At 47.7% G+C, this 21,280-nt stretch overlaps 2 protein-coding genes across 2 annotated transcripts; one reads left to right on the top strand and one right to left on the bottom strand.

Moving 5' to 3' along the window:
• The first annotated feature begins 644 nt into the window (after positions 1–644).
• Positions 645–9,932, top strand: SLC7A4 (solute carrier family 7 member 4). The gene is made up of 5 exons (XM_060785349.2): positions 645–1,014; positions 4,375–5,423; positions 5,986–6,662; positions 6,938–7,046; positions 7,503–9,932. Exons 2-5 carry the CDS (start codon positions 4,442–4,444, stop codon positions 7,694–7,696), a joined length of 1,962 nt encoding a protein of 653 aa, XP_060641332.1. The 5' UTR covers positions 645–1,014; positions 4,375–4,441; the 3' UTR covers positions 7,697–9,932.
• Positions 9,933–10,410: 478 nt separating this feature from the next.
• Positions 10,411–20,701, bottom strand: LRRC74B (leucine rich repeat containing 74B). The gene is made up of 11 exons (XM_060785351.2): positions 20,546–20,701; positions 16,813–16,960; positions 15,396–15,538; positions 15,184–15,316; positions 14,905–15,111; positions 12,637–12,746; positions 12,237–12,352; positions 11,636–11,714; positions 11,462–11,557; positions 10,959–11,075; positions 10,411–10,784 (listed from the first exon to the last, which is right to left on the bottom strand). The coding sequence occupies exons 1-11, from the start codon at positions 20,606–20,608 to the stop codon at positions 10,776–10,778; spliced, it is 1,221 nt and encodes a 406-aa protein (XP_060641334.2). The 5' UTR covers positions 20,609–20,701; the 3' UTR covers positions 10,411–10,775.
• Positions 20,702–21,280: the final 579 nt, after the last annotated feature.

The raw sequence follows: 21,280 nt of genomic DNA, 5'->3' as shown, positions 1-21,280 counted from the left end.
ACAGTAAGCACTGACAGCCCTTTGAGTGCCCTTTGCAGGGAGTGGAAAGAGGAGACAGGATTCCCTCCTTTGGACCTTCTTGAGGAAAGTGGATTCTGGGAATTGTAGTCCACACTAAGCACTGACAGCCCTTTGAGTGCAGGGAGGGGAAAGAGAAGGCAGGTTTCCCTCCTGTGGACTTTTTAAAGGGGAAAGGTGGATTCTGGGAATTGTAGTCCACACTAATCACTGACAGCTGGCAGCTCTTTGCAGGGAGGGGAAAGCGGAGGCAGGATTCCTTCCTATTTAAAGGGAGGGGAAAGGTGGACTCTGGCAATTGTAGTCCACCTAAAGCTGAAGCTTTAGAAAGATTGGGAATGAAGAGAGGGGGTCCGCCTCTTCTTTGTGTGTGTTGATGGAGGGTAGTGAGTGAGTTCTGGGAGTTGTAGTCCAAACCAGGCTGGGTGGGCCCTGGGAGTTGTAGTCCCAAGCCGGGCTCTGCAGGGGGGCAAGAGGGGCCACGCCATAGGCCGCTTTCGGTGGGGATGATGGGCACTGTAGAGGATGGGGATGGAAGGGAAGGGAAGGTAGGCAAAGAGGGAGTGGGAGGAGAAGCACCATCTAGCGGGAGTGCGCGTGCGCGTGCCTGTGTGCGTGCGGGGGGGGGGGGCGGATTAAGAGAGTGCCCTCCTCCCTTTTCTCCCTCCCTCCCTCCTTTCTTTCTTTCCTTCCTTGATGACGCAGCGCTGCTGCCAGCCGAGCCCCAGCCCAGTGGAGCCTGGCCCCCAGACAGGTGGCTCTACCTGCCAGGCCAGGTGCCTTGGGGCCTCGCCCTATCAGGGGCCAGGCAAGAAGCCCCAAGACCCCCCTCTTCCCTTCCTTCCCTTCCTTCCCTCCTGCCATCCCTTTCTCTCTCTCTCTTTCTATGCCCAGCCCCTGGCATCCAAGAGAGTGAAGCCAGCAGGTGCCAAGGATTGGCCCATCCCTAAACCCAAGGCATTCAAAGCCTGGTCCAGCCAGCAGGAAGGTCGGCGGGTGAGTCAATGGGGGCTTGGGTTGGCATGGGCTGGCACAGGTAGTGCCACACAGATGGGCTGATTTGCCCCTCTCCTTTTCTCCCCCCGAGGGGAACGGGCACATGGGCAGCAGGGTACATTGTGTTTGGTTTCTCTCCAAGGATTGATGCCAACCCTTAATCCAGGATGCCCGGGTGCCGGGCACCCATCTCAAAAGCGGGCCCTCAAAATAAATCTGTGGGAGAGGATGGGGGGGCTCCGAAGGCGAGAATTCGCTGAACATGTGCAGAGTTCCCCAGCTCTGTTTGGGGAAGGGTATTTTTATTATTTTTTTCAGCGGAGGGGGAAGAATCTCCTTTTAAGAGAGGAGAGTGGGACAGAAATCATAATCATGATAATAACAATAATAATAATAATAATAATAATAGCTTTATATCCCGTGGTTGACAACGAAAAATTGGCAAATGCTCAATGCCAAGAAAACGCATCAAAACAAATCAAATCATAAACAATAAGAAGACAGCATCAAAGTCAAACTTTCAAACAACCCAAAAATAAGAAGTAGAATTTAAATATCTAAATATGGCATTTAAAACACACTCAACTAATAAATCTAATAATAATAAATATTAAGACTTTAAATGTTGCTAGCCAACAGGGCTGAGGTATATTTTTGTTAACCAAATCGGGATATAGTTGTTGTTATTCGGGATGAGGGCCTTCTGGGCGAGGGAGTTACCCTGCTGTGGGGGCGATGGGCTCATGTCTGCCATGTTACTATGCCTCTTCCCTTTTATTTCAAGGGCCAGGGCAAAGGGCATCTGGAGAGATGCTCCGGTTGAGAAGTTGGCACTGCCTTGGAAAGAGCTCTCCAAGGTGCTGAACCGCTTTGGCAGCAGGAAACTGTCACCTTGGAGAATTCCTTCACGTTCCGACTGCACTCCAGAGCAGCTTTGCCACTTCGTCTATGTTGTGGAACAGATTTTGTTTGACACCACTTTAGCTGCCGTGGGAGTTGTAGTTTCACAAGGTCTCCCTCCCATGTGCATACATCTCCTCCGCCCCAAGAGGGCCAGGGCCTTGCCACACTCCAACCCCCTTCCCTCCCTTGCAGAAAGTGTAGCCAAGCTGCATTAATTTGAGAGTGTAGATCAGGCATAGGCCAACTTGGGCCCTCCCTCCTGGTGTTTTGGACTTCAACTCCCATAATTCCTAACAGCCTCAGGCCCTTTCCTTTTCTCCATCAGCTGCTTAAGCGGAAAAGGAAAGGGAAAAGGAAGGGGCCTTAGGCTGTTAGGAATTGTGGTAGTTAAAGTCCAAAACTCCTGGAGGGCCCAAGTTGGCCCATGCCTGGTGTAGATGCACCCTGAGAAATAATAATCCGCAAAGTCCTCCTCCTGAACTGGCCTCTTCTCCGCCTCCCTTTTTAGCAAGAGGTAATGTGAAGCATCCTACAAATCCCAGCCAAGCAACATTATCAATAGTGAGGATTCTGGAAGCTGCAGCAAAACCCGGACCCCCCCCCCCCCCCGCATCTTGCCCACCTTTTCCTTGGCCACGTGTCAATGCCAGCTGCACAGGCGGAACATGATGCCACGTCTCTCAATGTTTTTCTTCTGGGGAATTTCAAAGGATCACAGTTGGAGGGGAATCTCAAGAGTCATCTAGTCCCACCCCTTGTGCCAGATAGTAGTCCACGATTAAAGACCTCCTGACAGATGCCCATTCATCCTCGGTTTCAAGACCTCCGAAGATGGAGAGTTCGAGGGAATCTATTCCACTCCAATTTTATTGTCAAGACATTCTTCCTAATGTTTAGCTGGTATCTCTTCTCTTCCCATTGCAATTCCTGGACCAACCTTCTTTGCCGTGCCACCCTTTGGATATTTCAAGATGGCTCTCATGTCGCCTCTCCATCTGCTTTTCTCAACTCAGCTCCTGAAGCCATTCCTTCTGGCCAGGCTTAGCATGGATTTCATTGCTTTTAAATAATTTAGAGAAATTCGAGGGGGAAAATAATAGATTGCTTTGATGGTTTTGAACATGCCTGTAAATGAATGATGGGGGCCAGTGTTGAGCTTTACTGTAATATTACAATGCTTCTTGTTTTGCCTTTTTGCTGTGAAGAGTCAATTCACACGTAGAGTTACCATTTCTTTTCACCTGCTCAACTCACATTTCCCTTAGTAAAAGAGATATAAGGTGATTTTTAACAGCAGTTTAAAAAGCATTTATTATGTTTACTGCCACATAGACAGATACATGAGCAATAGGGGACATTTACTTTGCTGCAAGGAGAAAGTGAGATATAGTGTTTACAGCCCTAGATTGGGACCTGGGAGATCTAGATTCAAAGTCCCTACTCCGCCTTGACACTAGCATCTGCACTATAATATTAATGCAGTTTGATCCCACTTGAACTGCCATGGCTCAGTGCGATGGAAGCCTGGGAGCTAGAGTTTTGACCAGGTCTTTCACCTTCTCTGCCAAGGAGTGCTGGGGTCTCACCAAACTACAACTCCCAGGATTCTGCACTAGATGGCGGAGGGCACTCTGCATATGCTCGGGCACACTCTTCTTACTCCTGCCCTGGGTCCTGAGTGAATGGAAATCTCCACTAACCTTTCCCACTTCCCCTTGGGCCTTGTCCACCAGCTCTATAAATTTTTCCTAGCGCCAGCTAGCCCATGCAACAGGATTTTATTTTTTAAAAAGAAAACAACCTGAAACCTGTTTTGCAAGTGCTTTTGCCCGGTCCTGTCGTATACGTCAAGCTCCATAGGAGAAAGAGGGAGGCAGTGACCCAAGAAGACAATGCGACTCTCAACTACATTGGTCAGACTTCATCTGGGATAATGTTGTGTCCACTTCCATTGTAATTCAGAGGCCATCAAGAAGCTGGAATGGGGGCCCACCAAAATGGTCCAAGGTCTGGAAATTATGAATCCCTTTGAAGAGCTGCTTAGGGAGCTGGATAGGTTTAGTGTGGGAAAGAGAAGGTGGAGAGGGGGGGATAAGATCTGTGTTGAAAGAGCTGAAAGGATGTCATCTTGAAGCTTGTTTTCTGCTGCTCCAGAAACTAGGACACAACGTAGCCACAGATCCAACCTCCTGGATTCCACCTTAACATTAGGGAGAATATTTTTACTCTAAGAGCGGTTCACGTATCCTTTGGGAGGTTATATGAGCCTCTTTCAGGAGTGTTTTTCTTGGACTACATGGTCTTTGGGGCCCCTTCTATCTCTAAGATCCTTCAGCTCTCTAGCATATCACCTTTGTGGGTATTACTAGGGGAAAACATACCCATCAAAGTGCCCACTTTGGTTGCTTTTAGGTGTCTGAGTTTGTTCATGATGTATCCCTCCTTCCTTTCAACCAGGAGGCTGAGTTAAGCCTGGTCTAAGTCGTCCCTACTGAAGGCTTAGGCCCCATTGGTTTCCTCCAAGATGGTGAGTCGACTTCCACGCCCAGCGGACATGACTCGCTTCTGCCAGAAGCTCAACCGGGTCAAGACGCTGGAAGAGGACATGATGGAGACATCTTTCAACCGATGCCTGAGCACTATTGACTTGGCACTGCTGGGCATTGGGGGCATGGTGGGCTCTGGCTTATATGTCCTTACAGGCACTGTGGCCAAGGACACGGCTGGCCCGGCCATCGTCATCTCCTTCATCATCGCCGGCATTGCCTCGCTGCTGGCAGCCCTCTGTTATGCCGAGTTTGGCGCCCACGTGCCCAAGACGGGTTCGGCATACATGTTCACCTACGTCTCGGTGGGCGAGATTTGGGCCTTCCTGATTGGGTGGAACGTCATCCTAGAGTATATGATCGGGGGCGCCGCAGTGGCCAGAGCATGGAGTGGCTACCTGGACGCCATCTTTGACCATCGCATCAAGAACTTCACGGAGAGCCACGTGGGCACCTGGCACATCCCTTTCCTAGCCCATTACCCAGACTTCCTGGCCTTTGGCATCCTGCTCATCGCCACCACCTTGATCTCCTTCGGGGCCCGGGTCTCCTCTTGGCTCAACCACATCTTCTCCGCCATCAGCATGGGTGTCATCGTCTTCATCCTGGTGATGGGCTTCATCTTGGCCAGGCCCCAAAACTGGAGTGCTAGCGAAGGAGGCTTTGCTCCTTACGGCATTTCGGGCATCATGGCCGGCTCAGCGACCTGCTTCTATGCTTTTGTAGGCTTCGACGTCATTGCCACCTGCAGCGAAGAGGCCCGCAACCCACAGAGAGCCATCCCGAGGGCCATCGCCATCGCCTTGAGCCTGGCCACAGGGGCCTACATCTTGGTCTCTGTGGTCTTGACCCTGATGGTGCCCTGGCATTCCTTGGATCCGGACTCTGCCCTGGCCGATGCCTTTTACCGGAGAGGTTACGCCTGGGCCGGTTTCATTGTGGCAGCTGGCTCCATTTGTGGTAAGTCTCGGCTCTCTTTCTGCAAACCCTTCTCTGTCTCTCTTGGCCTTTTAAATCTGAACATTACAAGTCAGATCTGCTCTGTCACATACATGTTTTTTTCATGACTTGCTTTGTCATTTCTATGTTGACTGAATGGCAGTGGTGATGAAATTGGGGGAGAAGTGCATGTGGTATTTTCTTACATTTGTCTAATTCAAAACAGCAACCATATTGGAAAAAAATGTTTTTATCAGAAGCCTGTATTGATAACTGTTCTTCACAAAACAATGAATGCTTTGATACCATGGAAGTTGTAATTTCTCAAGCCTGTAGCCTTCTTGGCCAAAGTACAACTCCCAAGATTCTAGAGCATTGGGCCATTGCAACTCAAGTAGGGTCAGACTGCATTAATTTGACACTGTAGATGCACCCTGGTTCTCCAGAACTGGATCCAGCCAGCTGGCCTGATGTTCTCCAAGGTTGCAATGGGCTTCTTCATCTCTCCAATAGTTTTCAGTAGGAACTAGTGGCCATCTGTCGAGTCATCTCTGATGCCATGGCTTTTCTTTCCCCTCCCCAGCAATGAACACAGTCCTCCTCAGCAACCTGGTCTCCCTGCCCCGGATTGTCTATGCCATGGCTGAGGATGGGCTCTTCTTCCAGGTCTTCTCCCGCATCCACCCCCGGACCCAGGTCCCCGTGGTAGCCAGCATAGTGTTTGGCATCCTCATGTCACTCTTGGCTCTTATCTTCGACCTGGAGGCCCTGGTCCAGTTCTTGTCCATCGGCACCCTCTTGGCATACACCTTTGTGGCAGCCAGCGTCATCATCCTGCGTTTCCAGCGGGACAAAACAGGAGCAACTGGGGCATCCAGTGGAAGTGAAGCCACTCTACCTTCGGCGGAGACCATCAGCAACAATGAACCCAAGGAGTATGAATCGTTCTCGGACAAACTGCAGCTTGTGAGCAAGGAGAAAGGGAAAGGCCAACGGGAACCAGGGCAACTCAAGGCGGCTTTTGAGCCCTACCTGGACTTCCTCAGCGATTTCTACCCGGGCGAAGTGGTCACAGTGGGAGTGATCATCCTGATGGTCTCGGCCGTCTGCCTGTCAGCCATCTTGGTCTTTGGGAGGAACCAACTCCACCTGCCCACCTGGAGCTATGTGTTGCTGCTCCTGCTCTTTGGCCTGGGCTTGGCACTGAGTTTGTTCCTCATCAGCATCCATGAGCAAAAGAAGAGTACTCAGACATTCCAGGTAAGGAGGCTTGAAGTCTAAAGCAAAAGTGGGGTACCATCTTCCCATCTTTCAGTTTCGAAGACATTCTGCAGTGGGTGGGGCCAAGGGCCAAAGGGGCAAGACCAGGCACAGCACAGTTTTTCACTGTTCAAAAACATTCAGGAAGTGGTTGAGAAACACGTTTTTCAGGTATCGAGAAACAATGACAAGAGCTGATAGAATCTTTGAAGATCAGGACATCTTCACCACAAAACTCACACATGGCTTCATCTCCCTGTCTGCTTCCTCTTCAGCTCCCACTGGTCCCACTGACTCCTGCGTTGAGCATTTTCATCAACGTCTATCTCATGCTGAAGCTCAACTACATGACATGGCTGCGGTTCACTGTCTGGCTGATAGCAGGTGAGCTTCAGGAGTGTGAGCAGAGAGAGATGCCCTGGAAAGTGGGCATCAAATCAAGGGGAGATGTGGGGAAATCTTAGAAATATAGAACTAGTGTTGGAGATGGGGTCTTCCAGCTCTGAGATGGCATGCCAATGGGGCCTACTTCCAAAGCCTGTACGTGTTTAATAAATGGTGGGTCACTTTCAGCTTAAGAAAGTGTGGCATACTGAAGAATAGGCCCTTAGGTAGCCTCTCTTAGCTTGTATGTTCTTCTCTATAACCTTTGCCTTCCGATGTTGGTTGTCCACATGTGTCCTGGTTTCCATCTGTGACACCTTGGGAGGGTATGTCACTGGGACTGATGGGAATTGGATTCCAATTGTGTGTCAGATATGTCCCCCCCTTCTGGTTTTTGTTTGGGAAATAAGGGAGGAGTACACTGCCATGAACTTGCTCTCCCTCTTCCTTCACCAGGCTTAATGGTCTACTTTGGCTACGGCATATGGCACAGCAAAGAGAACCAGCGAGAGCCCCAGGGGCATGCCGTCAGCGCCCGCTACGTGGTGTTTCCCAGTGGCAGCCTCGAAGAGACGGTCCAGACTGTGCAGCCCAGTACACAGCCCTCTCAGGGCCTGGAGGAAACCCCGGAAGAGGAAGCCAAGAGATGATGGAGTGAGCCGAAGCAGCGGAGGCCAGTCCCTTGTCACCTGCCCAGCTCACCGAGTCTCCAGTGTTGGGGCGAAAAATGGGCTCTCCCTGTGGGCCTAGCAAGCAACTGCCAATGAAGCAGAGAACTGATTGCTTCTCCTGCCTTGCTTGGCCCCCATCTCTGGGACTGGGAAGCTGGACCCATCTTGTTGCTGGATGCTCTCAGATGCAGTCCAGTCTGTCCCACTTTTGGGCCTGGAATTGGCCCTGGATCCAAAGCAAGTATGTTCCAATTTGCAGCCGCCCCACAGGTGAAAGAACTCACTTCCTGCTTTCATTACTTCCTTCTTCCTTCTTTGGAAATCCTTCCTCTTCCTTCCCATCCTTACTGGGTTCTCTATGCAGGAGTGCAGACTCCATTTCCATGCATGCAGGTGGGAAAGGGATACAGTTTGCCCCCCCAAAAAATTGGGATGACGTGGATGTCCATTCTTGGACAGGACCCCTTGAGATGTAGTTGACCTCTATGTCTTCCCAACACCACATACATATGATAACGCTACATGTCCCCCTTGAGATGTAGTTGACCTCTATGTCTTCCCAACACCACATACATATGATAACTCTACATGTCCTCCTCTTCCCACACAATGCCTTGTAGAGGACTTGAGCATCTCAGAAAAGATCTTCCTCTCTTAGCTCTTCGTAGGTGGTGAGTTCTTGCACTCCTTCACTCAGTCAGTGGTCCCCACACTTCCAAACACTTGAGATCCCCCTTTTTTTAACTGAATGATAGTTGGAAGCATATTTTTTATAGTGGGGAAGGTTTCCTATAAGCATAAGAATGTATTTTGGAAAGATTCCAATGCAAAACAGGTTGACACCATTTGAAATCAGCTCCCAGTCTTTCATTGATCTGGCTTGCCCTTGGTTTCTGGCACTTTCCTGGCTTTTCCTTCCTCCTTGGAGGGCAGATGATGTAAGCACTTTGCATCAGCAGTGGTGGGTTTGAATGATCCAGCTGCACCAGGGACCAATGTAAAGCACAAGCCCAATGGAAAGGGCAGCAGATAGGCCATCACTTTTGGACACACACGTGTTTCCGTTTTTTAACTCCCTATGACATTTAAGTTGGGGAAGTGCTGTGCTTTTTCGTTGGGGTATTTTTAAGGCTGACCCATACCTGTTGGGTCTAATTCTTTCCAAGCAAAACAAGGAAAAGGATTTGATTCTGCTCCCAACCACCCAGTGAACCCTGTCTCTGCCGGAAGTCCACCCCTAGGGCAGCCCTGACACAAGATCAGCCTCTTTGCTCTTTGGTGCCTTTCTTGTCTTCACTGTGTTCAAGAGAACCCTTGTCTTGGCTCCCTTGTATGGTCTGTCCAGAACTGCTTTCTCTACACAAGGGGCACATGCCTGTTTGTGTGGGTTGCATGTACACATCATAGCTCTATATCAGAGATTTGGGTCCAGTTTTCACTTCAAACAATGAAAACAAGTCTTCTGCGACTAAAGACCCCAAAATGTTGTCAGGGAGTTTCATTGGGCCATGGTCCCGCTCGGCCGCTTTTCACAGACTTCTAGCTGTGCCCACTTCTGCCAAGCAGGGAAACAGAGCAGCCAAGGCTCTCGCTGCCATCCAGTATCCCCTTGGCGTAGCATAAATCTCCCTACTCTGGGGTAATGCTACACCAACCCTACCCAATCCCCAAACACAACTGCAAGCATAGTGGCGCGTTCTACACATCTCCGCTTCCACCGCTCTCAGCTGAATACTTCCGTTGTGTTATGGTGAATAGCCTGCCGTCCCACAGGCATAGGGTGACTTTTGCTGGTGTCTGTCACAGGCAGGAGGGCCAGCTAAATAATATCCGCAAGCCTCACAGAGACGTCCTGGTGAATAAGAAACAAGTAAGGGAGTTTTGTGGTTCCCCTCTTGCCAACTGCTGAAAAGAAAGCATCTTACTCCCCGCTTCTGCTGCAACAAAGCAAGCAAAGGCCCGGTCTCCCGAATGAAGGTAGCATGGCTACTTCTGGCCGTTTTGAACCAGGGCTATCATCCCAACAGTCACCTGCTGTCAGTGAAGGTGCTCTCTTATAGGTAGCATGTATTGTATCTCTGTGCGTTCTGGCTGCTGCTCCCATCAGCCTTGAAAGCTTCAGTGCTAGCTGCCTCAGTGTCGGCCTCACTGCGACCATGTTCCCCGCTATGCTGCTCTGCAAAGCCAACCTTGCATAAAGATTTGTTGTACCTTGGCTGTGTGGTCTGATGGTGATTTGATAGTCTTTATGACGGGCACAATAAAAATTAGTTATTTCTTGCAAGCCAAGATGGCAACAGCGTGTACAGGGACTTCTTGGGATATTTAATTCCAGACTTCTTGCATCCAGTTCCCAAGTCCCCAAAATGACCCAATCGACTTCCTCTAGGGATGTAAAGAATCTATCTTAACCTTTATAAGCAAGCAAGAGAACACTTTACTAGGAGTAAATATTTGATAAGATGTTACTTCCAACTAAACTTTCCTGATCTATGGGGCTTTTGACACATAAGGACAGCTTTAAACAATTTTGTGATGTTCCATGGGCTGAACATGAAGAATATTTCCTGCATACTTTTGTCCAGGATTTACTTCCTAGCAGCCATGGATTCCAAGAAGTGGGGCTTGGAGGAAAAAATCTGGAAAAGCGGGAGATCTTGCCAGTTTGGGCCATGCAAGAAACAATGAGGGAATGGGTTGGTGATATGCTGCCATTTATTATAAAACAGTTCTGCCTGTATCATCGCTCGAAATACAGCTCTAGACGCCTCATTCCAAGGAGGATAAAAAGCCCAAAGTCCAAAGATTTAATGAACAATTTCACACTGGCATGGTCACTTCGTAGGCAATCATCAGAAGGCTGTGTGCCCCCTTTCTGATTTTAATTTGGGAAAGAAAGGCACGCCATGGCTGACTGACATTTGGGAACTGCAAGGTTAGAGAGCAAAAGAAATCAGTGTTATCCCAGACAAGAGATGGAGGAGAATCACATGATCTTTCCAGTCCTATCGCTGACCAAGATCGAGGGTTCCCCAGGCATCCAGTGACGGGGACCTTCTTAGGAAACCTACAAAATAGGAAAAATACACTTCACAGAGTCAGTGGCATTGCTCTTCTTCCCCGGGGATTCACTGAGTCGCTTGACCAAAAATACAGTTGGGAAGAATGAACCCTCTCAGGCACTGATGCCATTAACAAACCAAGTTGCCCCCCACCCCCCAGGTTGAAAAACATTCCGCACCTTTAAGGGTTGTGTTCTGAACAGATGGCTGATTCTGTCATGCTTGACCTGGAGGCTGGGCACAACTCCCAGCACAACATCACAGAGTTCCATGAAGTTCTCCTTCACCACAATTTCCTGAAAGGGGAGAAAAGTACCCTTTGCTCTCGATCTCTCATGTCAAGGTTCATACATCAAGGACAATGAGAACAGACAGTACAGTTCTCAAGGAAGGTCTTACATTCCCATCCAGCAGCTACCTGGCTGCCCTGGGCCAAACTGAAAAGAAATCACCCTCCTGTGGACACAGCTGTCATTGGCATCATGTGTAAATGATTGAGCAAACCTACGGGAACTCTTAGAATTCTCCCTAACCCAGTGCCTTCCTGGTGTTTCCAGCTATGGTTCCCATTACTTCAATTGGTTGGAGCTGATAGAAGTTGTAGTTCAAAACACAGGGAAGGTTGGTCTGCTACACCTCAGCCAGATCCTAGATTCCTTTCTGGCCCTCACTTGAAACCTACCGACAAGTCCAGATCCTCTAAAGCGGTGCCCGGATTGGCTCGGAGGGCTTTGAGGATCCCGATGCAGCCCTCATTTTGGATAGGGTTCCTGGCCATCTGTAGATGATAGAAAAGTGTGCTAGTTTTGGCTCAACTGGCACAACTGGGATCTAGCTTTCCCCCAAAATTACTCACACTGAGGCTTTTCAGAGTCTTGTTTTCCTTCAGGCCCAAGGCGAGCGAGAGGGCTCCTTCCAGCGCAATGCGGTTATTGCTGAGAAGAGAGAAAACCATCTTGAGCCCTAGTCCTCCTTTGGCTTTTATGGAAGGCAAGATCAAGCCTCCATATGGAATATATCTTGTCAAGAAAAGTTAAGCTGTGAGTTGACTTGAATGCCCGTGGGTTGGGAGTTGATATGAAGGTATATGAGTTGGGAATTGACTTGAAGGTCCATGGGTTGGGAGTTGACTTGAAGGCACATGGGTTGGGACTTGATTTGGAGGTATATGAATTGGGAGTTGACTTGAAGGCCCATGGGTTGGGAGTTGATTTAAAAGTGTAAGAGTTGGGAGTTGACTTGAAGACACATCGGTTGGGAGTTGATTTAAATGCCCATGGGTTGGGAGTTGACTTGAAGGCACATGTGTTGGGAGTAGACTTAAAGGTGTGTGAGTTGGGAGGCGGCCTCAACTTCAACACACCAACAGTATGGAAGTGGTAACAATGACCTGTTTTATGGGTGAATGGGAAGAAAAATCCCGAATGCTCAAAAAGTGATCTAAAAAGGCAAAATACCTGATATGGAGTGCTTCCAATACATTGTTGACTTTCAAGGCTTCACCCAGAGCTGCTGCCCCATTGTTGCCAAAGCCGTTGTAGGCAAGATCAGCCACCCGTAGAAATATATTGGCCTGTGGATGGAGAGACCACCACAGCAAAATGTAAGGTGGGTCTTTCCCACTCCCTTTCCATGGCCCACCTTATTCCCTTGTTCTGGGGACCTATAATACCTCTTCTTGTCAGCCAGCTCTATGGTTCCATGATCACTATGATCTGTTCTAGAAGGATATTGCTATCTGTGTGGGGAATGCCCACCCCACCCCAACTGCTCTCCTGCCCTATGATTTCCTTCATTCATGTCCCAGGTAGTCTTTCCTCAAGTAAAACACAAGCACAGTGAGAAGGCAGCTCCTACCCCCAAGCCTCTGGCGACTGCAACAGCTCCTTGGCCACGAATGGAGTTCCAGCTGAGATTGAGCTCCTTCAGGCCCACATTTTCTGCAATCGCTGCTCCAAGAACATTCCCTAGTGAGCAAAAAAAGAGTCCCAGTACAAGACATGTAAGATGGTCTCAGCTAAGAACCACATTATATGGAATCCTAGAACATGCTCCCCAACAAACTACACATCCTAGGATCCCATGAGACAGTTAAAGTGGAATCATGGCACTACAACTGCATGGCATTCCTTGGAGAACAGCCATTTATCTTCTAAGCACATTGCAGAGTTTACCATCAAAACTACACTTTCAGCCACATTGTGCCCCTTTTGGGGCAGGATTTTTTTATCACTCTTACAGTACCGGGGCAGAAAACTGGCCCATAAACCTACCCCAACTGCCCCCAACTGTCTTGTTATCATCCAAACTTGACATGTTGTCCCAGTCAAAGAAGCCCAGGTATTTCTCCTTGTAGAGCAGGAAGGGAAAGGTGTCCCAAGCGGAGGAAGAGGATGCTTGAAGGAAAGTGGGCAACAACTGACAAGAATTCAAGCAAATCAAGAGAGGCCTATGAGGCCTATGCACTTTGATAACACACAATACACATTGCTGCATTGTGTATTATAATAACAGTATTACCATTAACCTATTTCTTATATTGAAGTGTTTTACAGTCAGCCTTCCACCTTTGCAAGTCTGACTTGTTTTTATTGCTAACTTGATTGATCACAGATTTGATTACTACGTTCTTTCTAGGTATCTAGGTGTTCCAAAGCAACTATACGATCAACTTTCACCAGAAGTCCTCCTGTAGGATCTAGAGCTTCCAAGAGAGAACACTTCTCTGTGCATTTATAGGTCCTCCAACATAATAATAATAATAATAATAATAATAATAATAATAATAATAATAATATAATGGCATGAACAAGATGGGGCGTTGGGGGAACAAACAAGCAGTCCTAAATCAGTATAAAGTGCTTTTGGAGGACATACTGCTAAGGGTTCATTATTCTGGGAAGGCACACTGGAACAACCACATGGTTCCAGAGTCTATGTCCAGCAGAAGATGACCATTTAGTTATACCGGAGAACACAGGGGTTTCTAGAAAAGTGTTCTCTTGGGTCAAAAAGGCATTTATTTATAGGTTTTCCACTTTCACAGGGCTCCTGCACCCTAACCCCAGCAAATGTGGAGGGCTGACTGTTGTGTGTATGCATGTATATGTGCGTGTATGTGTGCATGCATTATACTTAAAATCACCACAAGAGGGCAGGATAGACAGATGAACACATACAATACTTTTCTCCTCCTCTAAGTCCTACCTTAGTCTTCTTTCTTTCTTCCTTCCTTTCTTTTTCTTTCTGTCTGCCTTATTCTCTCTTCCTTACTTTCTTTACATTTGGCTGGCTGCAGATATTTTCTCCCTTGCTCTCTCTGTCTCCTTCTGTGACCCCCCTGACTGGGAAGAGAGAAAGATCTAACCAGCAGGAAAGTGAGATTGCTTCCATGTGAGGCTGATAAGAGGGTTCCAAGCATTCACAGAAATACAGAAAGAAAGACAGAAGAAGAGGAAGAGAAAAAGGAGAGAAAGAGGCTAAGCTGAACAGGAGGAAGAAGGGGAGCAGCTGAATAGGTTCAAACATTTGGAAAGTACATAAATGAGGGAGAAACTGGTACAGAGAAGAGAGAGGAGCAGCTGAATCCTGAAGATGATACCAACGATTGTTAGGCAGTGAAGTGGCTTTTCTGGAAAACGCAGTTTTCCAAACAGATTTTTAAAGCATTCGCATTTGATTGGAACATTTCTGATAACGTAACGAGACCATAGTACTTTCCTCATATCTCACCAAAGACAACTATGCCTGAAAGAACACGACAGTCGGCCCTCCACATTTGCAGCTTTCATTGATCATGGATTTGGTTAAAATGTTCTTTCATGCGCCCTCGAGGCCCTATGGTGTGATTCTGTGCCCCAGCGGAAGTCATGCTGGAGGACCTCCAAATTTGCGGAGAGGTGTTCTCTCAAGTTAAAAGTGATCTTATACAAAAATATATATGTATTAAGATTTAGATAATACCGATAGATGAGAGACACTATCAAAAATAGCAGTTTTTATTTATGGTTTTTCACTGTCACGAAGGTCCACATCCAACGAATGTGGAGGGCTGACTGTATTTATTTTTACCTCCGACAGTACAAATGTAATACCTCTGTGCCATTCTCATTGGATCCACTTTACCTGCCGCTTCTCCAAACATGTTGTGACTCAGATCCAAGGCCTCCATTTTGTTGTTAACTGCCATGGCGTCTGCAAGATACTTGGCTGCACAGTCGTCTAGTTCATTTCCGGAAAGCGTCAGGGTCAAAAGCGTGGCATTGGCCCGAAGCATCACCGAGAGAGCCTTTGTACCTTTCGCTCCAAGTTTGTTCTCTGATAAATTGACATCTAAGAAAGATACAGACTGTTAGTACTGATGCCCCATTCTCTTCCTCAAGGCCTCCTAATGTAGGAACGCACCTGTGATATAGTAGTTTTCCTTCAACATCTCTGCAACGGCGGTTCCGCCATCTCCATCCAACCAATTGTCACTCAGGTTTAGCTTCACAATAGAAGTGTTGTTTGTCAAGGAAAGGGCCAGAGCTTTGGCGGCCTGCGACATGAAGGAGAAATGTAAACTGTAAGTTGACTATAGTTCATGAAGCTGAGAGGTGAAGAGAGAGGCCTGTTACCTTTGGGTTAAGGCCATGGTGCTTCAGGGTCAATTCAGCATCCTTCATGTGCCGCACAAAATACGAGACGGGGACCACCCTAAATGTTTGGCAAGTGTTGAGGTATTTGGCTCTCCCGGCCAAGTCATATGACTTCTTCGGGTCTGAAAAAGAATAAAAATCACAGTCAGAAAGAAAACTGGACTTCAGAGACATTCAGTGGAAAGGCAAACCATTGAGAAACTGACTAAATAACCCAACTGTATCACTAGGTATTATGGCCTTTACAAGTATTTGGAGATGGAAGTGCTTATGACTGGCCTTGTCACACATTTTACTGCCTTTCGGGAAGATTCCTGCCTGATTTTGAGGCAAACTGCTCCCCAATTATGATGACTTAAAAAAAAAACTTGCCCAGATTTGCATATTATTACAAATAGCTGTAAGGATAGTTCTATCACCAGACTGAAAATACAAAGCAGTACTTTGTCTGTCCCTCAGGGAATGTGCACACCGAGCTGATTTAGATCACCATGGCAACACTCTAGCGACCTCTTGAGGTAACATCTGTCTCTTTCACATGGCACTCTATTAGCCATTTGGGGTAACAGTTGTCTCTTTCCTATGACCCTCTAGTGACCTCTTGGGGCAACAGCTGGCTCTGTCCAGCAACCTGACTTGATTAAATAAACAAACTTGTTTACCATAATGAAAAACTAAGCAGTCTTTTCTCTGTCCCTCGGATACTGACCCCACCCTGGGGATATAGGTCTACATGGCGACCTTCAAGTGGCTCTACTCCCCTCTTGTATTGGGTTCTGGCTGGCTGCAACTCCCATCAGCCACAGATCTGGCTGGCTGTAACTCACAGCTGTCCTCTAAACCAGAAAGACAGCTCAGATTTGTTCTTGGGCTACAACTCCCATCGCCCCCAGCCTGCCTAGGAAAGGGCTAAGGATGTTGGGAGATGCATTCTGTGAAACAGTCTGGCTTGGAGAATAGATGCACCTTTAGTAATGCATGCGAATTATGTGGGCTCTCTGCATGTGGGCTCTCTGGACTATATCTTCCAGCATCCTATGTCAATCCCTCCAAAGCCCTGCCAGTTGGATCATGAGGGGTCTGCTCCAAATGTGGTCCGGTGGAGAGTGCATCGACATTGTTGAATGAATGCAGTTTGATGCCCACTAAACTGCCACGGCTCAATGCTATGGAATCATGGGACTTGTAGTTTGGAGAGGCCCCAACCCTCTTGGCTTCTCAAACTACATCTTCCTGAATTCCATAGGATTGAGTTGTGGCAGTTCAAGTGGAGTCAAACTGCATTCATTTGACAGTGGAGATGCTCCCTAAAATTCTTTATCAGGCCACTAGTGAGGGATAATGGGAGCTACAGTCCATCTGAAGGGATGTCCTCCATCCCTGCACGATACCATACCTTCTATTTCAAGATCTGTATCCCACTCTTCTTCTTCCTCCTCCTCTTCTTCCTCTTCCTCCTCCGAATCGCTCTCCACATTTCCTGCTTTGCAGCCATCGCTTTCCTCTGGAAGAATCAGTGCTTCATTGGAAGATCTGGAAAAAGCCTACAAGAAAACTCTTTTTTTATAAGACGGTTTCAGCTGAGAAAGCCATTTATAGGGGCCAATCGACTGGTCCCTCAGGAAAAGGGAGAACACCCTTGAACACCAGGGAGCTGAGCAGCAAAGGAGCAAATCAGCAATTTTAAAAGGTCAGCACTGCTTTGGGTTTATTATTATTATTAAGACACGTCAAGGAAGCTCCTGTTTTGGGATGATAAATATAGCCTCAAAAGGCCCGCATGGAAATCCTGGCAGGACTTTCCGCTGAGTCATCGGGAAAGAATTTTTTTTCCTCTCTGTTGATGGCTTTCACCAAACAGGGGTGGCTTCCAGATCAGTGAGGTTGAGAAGCTGTTCCAGGTTTTCTATGGAAAGCAGGGAGTTCTGTTCAAATGGTTGAACAGAAGCTCTCTGCATTTTTAGGTGCTCTTACTGCTTACTGCAGGGAAAACCAGCTGATTCCTAATCCATCTAAAATGCAGGTGTGTGCTTTTCACCTTAAGAACAGACAAGCATCTCAAGCTCTGAGGATTACCTGGGAAGGACCCCCACTGGAGCACTGCAGCACACCCAAATACCTGGGAGTCACTCTGGACCCCGTGCTCTGACCTACAAAAAGCACTGCTTGACTATCAAGCAAAAAGTGAGTGCCCGAAATAATATCATATGAAAGCTGACTGGAACAACCTGGGGATCACAACCAGGCACAGTGAAGACATTGGCCCTTGCACTTTGCTACTCTGCTGCTGAATGCACATGCCCAGTGTGGAATACATCCCACCATGTTAAAAAAAGTGTATGTGGCTCTTAATGAGACATGCCGCATTATCACAGGATGTCTACGCCCTATGCCGCTGGAGAAATTGTACCGTTTAGTCAATATTTCACCACCTGATGATATCCGTCGGGAAGTAGCAGCCAGTAATGAAAGGACCAAAGCATTGACATCTTCGGTCCATCCCCTGTTTGGATATCAGCCAGCAAGTCAATGCCTTAAATCAAGAAACAGCTTCTTAAGATCCACAGAGATACTCGCAGGAACACTTCAGCAAGTGAGAGTCCAAAAGTGGCAGGCTAAAACCTCAATTGGTGGCTGAGGCCAGATGAGAGACTCCCTCCTGGGCACACAGAAGACTGGGCGACTTGAAAGGTGGTGAACAGAACATGAGATGCAGAGCCAATCTTAGGAAATGGGGCCACAAAGTGGAGTCCACAATGCAAGTGAGAAGAGTAAACCACACAGCACTGGCTACAATGTAGTTTGAGCCCTACGACATGCACAATGGAGGACCTTCTTACAGTGACACCAGAGGTACTTCAAGTGGCCAGCTACTGGTCAAAGGAAATTTAGTACAATGCCAAGTTTTTAATTCCATTTGCATTTTTATGCACGATACCTGTATTTTATACACTATACCTGATGGCCGAAAGTGAGGAGGAACTGAGGAGCCTTCTAATCAAGGTTAAAGAAGAAAGTGCAAAAGCTGGGGTGCAGTTAAACATAAAAAAAAATATTATGACAACAAGACTCATTGATAACTAGCAAATAGAGGGAGAAAACGTGGAGGCAGTGACAGACTTTGCATTTCTAGGAGCAAAGATTACTGCAGACACAGACTGCAGCCAGGAAATCAGGAGATGCTTACTTCTTGAGAGGAGAGCAATGACCAATCTCAGTAAAATAGTGAAGAGTAGAGACGTCACACTGGCAACGAAGATCCACATAGTCAAAGCAATGGTATTCCCTGTAGTAACCCACACATGTGAGAGCTGGACCATAAGGAAGGCTGAGTGAAGGAAGATAGATGCTTTTGAACTGTGGTGCTGGAGGAAAGTTCTGAGAGTGCCTTGGACTGCCAGAAGATCCAACCAATCCGTACTCCAGGAAATAAAGCCCGACTGCTCATTGGAGGGAAGGACAGTAGAGGCAAAGATGAAGTACTTTGGCCACATAATGAGAAGACAGGAAAGCTTAGAGAAGACAATTATGCTGGGGAAAATGGAAGGGAAAAGGAAGAGGGGCCAACCAAGGGCAAGATGGATGGATGGTTGGTATCCTTGAAGTGACTGTCTTGACCTTGAAGGAGCTGGGGGTGGTGACGGCCGACAGGGAGCTCTGGCGTGGGCTGGTCCATGAAGTCACAAAGAGTTGGAAGCTTTGTGCTTTGGTTTTTATTTTATTGTAATGCACAGTTCGGCTTGGCCTCAGGTAAGCCGCCCCGAGGCCCTGTTGGGGAGATGGTGGCGGGGCATAAATGAAGATTATTATTATTATTATTATTAGCCGTCCCCTGCCACACGTTGCTGTGGCCCAGTCTGTGTATATGTGTTTTGTGTATGTATATGTGTGTGTATATATTTGTGTATATGTGTGTTTGCGTATATATATATGTGGTTTTGTGCATGTGTTGTAATTTTGGTGAGGGTTTTTTGTTTTTTGCTTTTTAAGTCCCTTCTGCTGTGGTTTTCAGTGTTTTTATGAGTGATGATCACTTGTTGGCCTGCTGGGTGTATTGTGTCCAATTTTGGTGTCAATTCATCCAGTGATTTTTGAGTTATGTTAATCCCACAAACAAACATTACATTTTTATTTATATAGATTATTGGAAGCAACTGAATGAATAAACAACAAACCTGTATTTTCAATTCATTTCTGACACGATAAATATAAATAAATAAATATGGAAAGCAGCTGTCGAAGATGCGGATCCCAAGGCATTAAGTAGCTCCCTTTTCACGTTCGGACTACAAACCTAGAGCGGATTCAGCACTCGATTCCTGCCAGAGCTTGTGCCAAAGGAGGGGAAATTGGAAGCAAATCCCTTTGGAAAGTGATTCAAGCGGCAAACAACCCCCATCAGCTCCAGCCAGTTTGGCTCAGGGTCAGGAAACATGGGAGTTGTAGTCCCATAGAGCCGCAACTCATAGAGTTGCTTCTCTCAGCTTTCAAGATGTGGGGAAATGGCTTGGGATCCAATTCTAGCCCTTCAGGGGCTCTGGACTACAATACCCAGCAGCCCTAGCCGCCTCGGAGAATGTGCAAGGATTCTGGGAGATGGAGTCTCTGAGTATAGGAAAGAATGCTTCACACACTACCAAGGCATTATCTTATGCCCTTTCCCCATAAGTTGGACTGCAGAACCCATCATCCTCAAACAGCATCACCAACCAGGCATGTAGCCAGGGGGGGGGGCTCGGGGGGCTTCAGCCCCCCCCCCGAAATTCTGCTGGTGGTTCGCGAAAAGGCCTTACTGGTGCATTATTTAAACTGTTACGTTTATTCATATCATGATCTGACCACCATACTCAATATATCCCATATGCATGGGGGTATTATTGGGGTAACGATACAAAAGGTTTGCTAGGCTAGACCCTCTTTCACTCAGACTCAGCCCCCCCCCGACCCCCCCTGAAAAAAATCAGCCCCCCCCCCCCCCCGAAACGAAATCCTGGCTACGGGCCTGTCACCAACGATCAGGCCATGGCGGGGATAATCGCTTGGGGTGATGGCAATGCAGTCCCCAGCGCCAATTGGGTAGTGGGGGGTTAGAAGTACAACTCTCAGCATCCCTAAACCCAGATCCTTACCGGAAGGCGAGCCCCAGCTTCCGCCTCCAGCTCAGGCACCGGCGACAACGTCGGCTTCGGCATCCGCCCGGTTCTAACTGAGGCTTTCTCTGGCTGCCATGGCAACAGCGTCGGGGCTGGGACTCCAGAAGCAGGACTTCCGGCAGAAGGGGCGGGCGCTTTCGCCAACCGGGTCACCTGATTGGACGAAGAGAGAGTGTGAAAATAAGGGAGTGTTTTAAAGGATTTTGGGAAGGTTCGTGACGTCACTATTAAGTTGGCTCGGGCTGTAGGGCGGTGGAAGTTCAAGTGTCGGAAGTTGCGAGTTCGAATCCCCGCGTGGGGCGGGGCAGGGCGTTTGACAAGTAAATAGGCCAAGGTTGGTTATCAAACCAACACTATTCCGGGGCTCTGGTTCCACTTCAACTGTCATGGCAACCAAGTTATGGACTCCAGGGTTTTGCCCTTAAAAAAGGAAGAGGCATTGAGTTTCCAATAGGGAGCTCTCTAAGGTGCTGATTGGAGGATGAGCGTTTTCAGTGAGCATTTAGCGAAGCCTTGAGTCTTCTCTACCAATGAGGGCTCGGGCCTTAGGAAACTACAACTCTCAGGGTGGCGTTGCCTTGATCCCGCAGTGTCAATTCCTCCCAGGATTTTTTTTTCTCGTGTCAATAGCGACTTGAAAAACTGCAAATCGCTTCTGGCTCACAATCAAACTTCAGATATACAAATCTATATAAATAAAAATGTAATGTT

The sequence above is a fragment of the Anolis sagrei genome, chromosome X, assembly GCF_037176765.1.
Source record: "Anolis sagrei isolate rAnoSag1 chromosome X, rAnoSag1.mat, whole genome shotgun sequence".
NCBI lineage: Eukaryota > Metazoa > Chordata > Lepidosauria > Squamata > Dactyloidae > Anolis > Anolis sagrei.
Note: the sequence above shows the minus strand (reverse complement) of the source record. Positions and strands in the feature narration are given on the sequence as shown.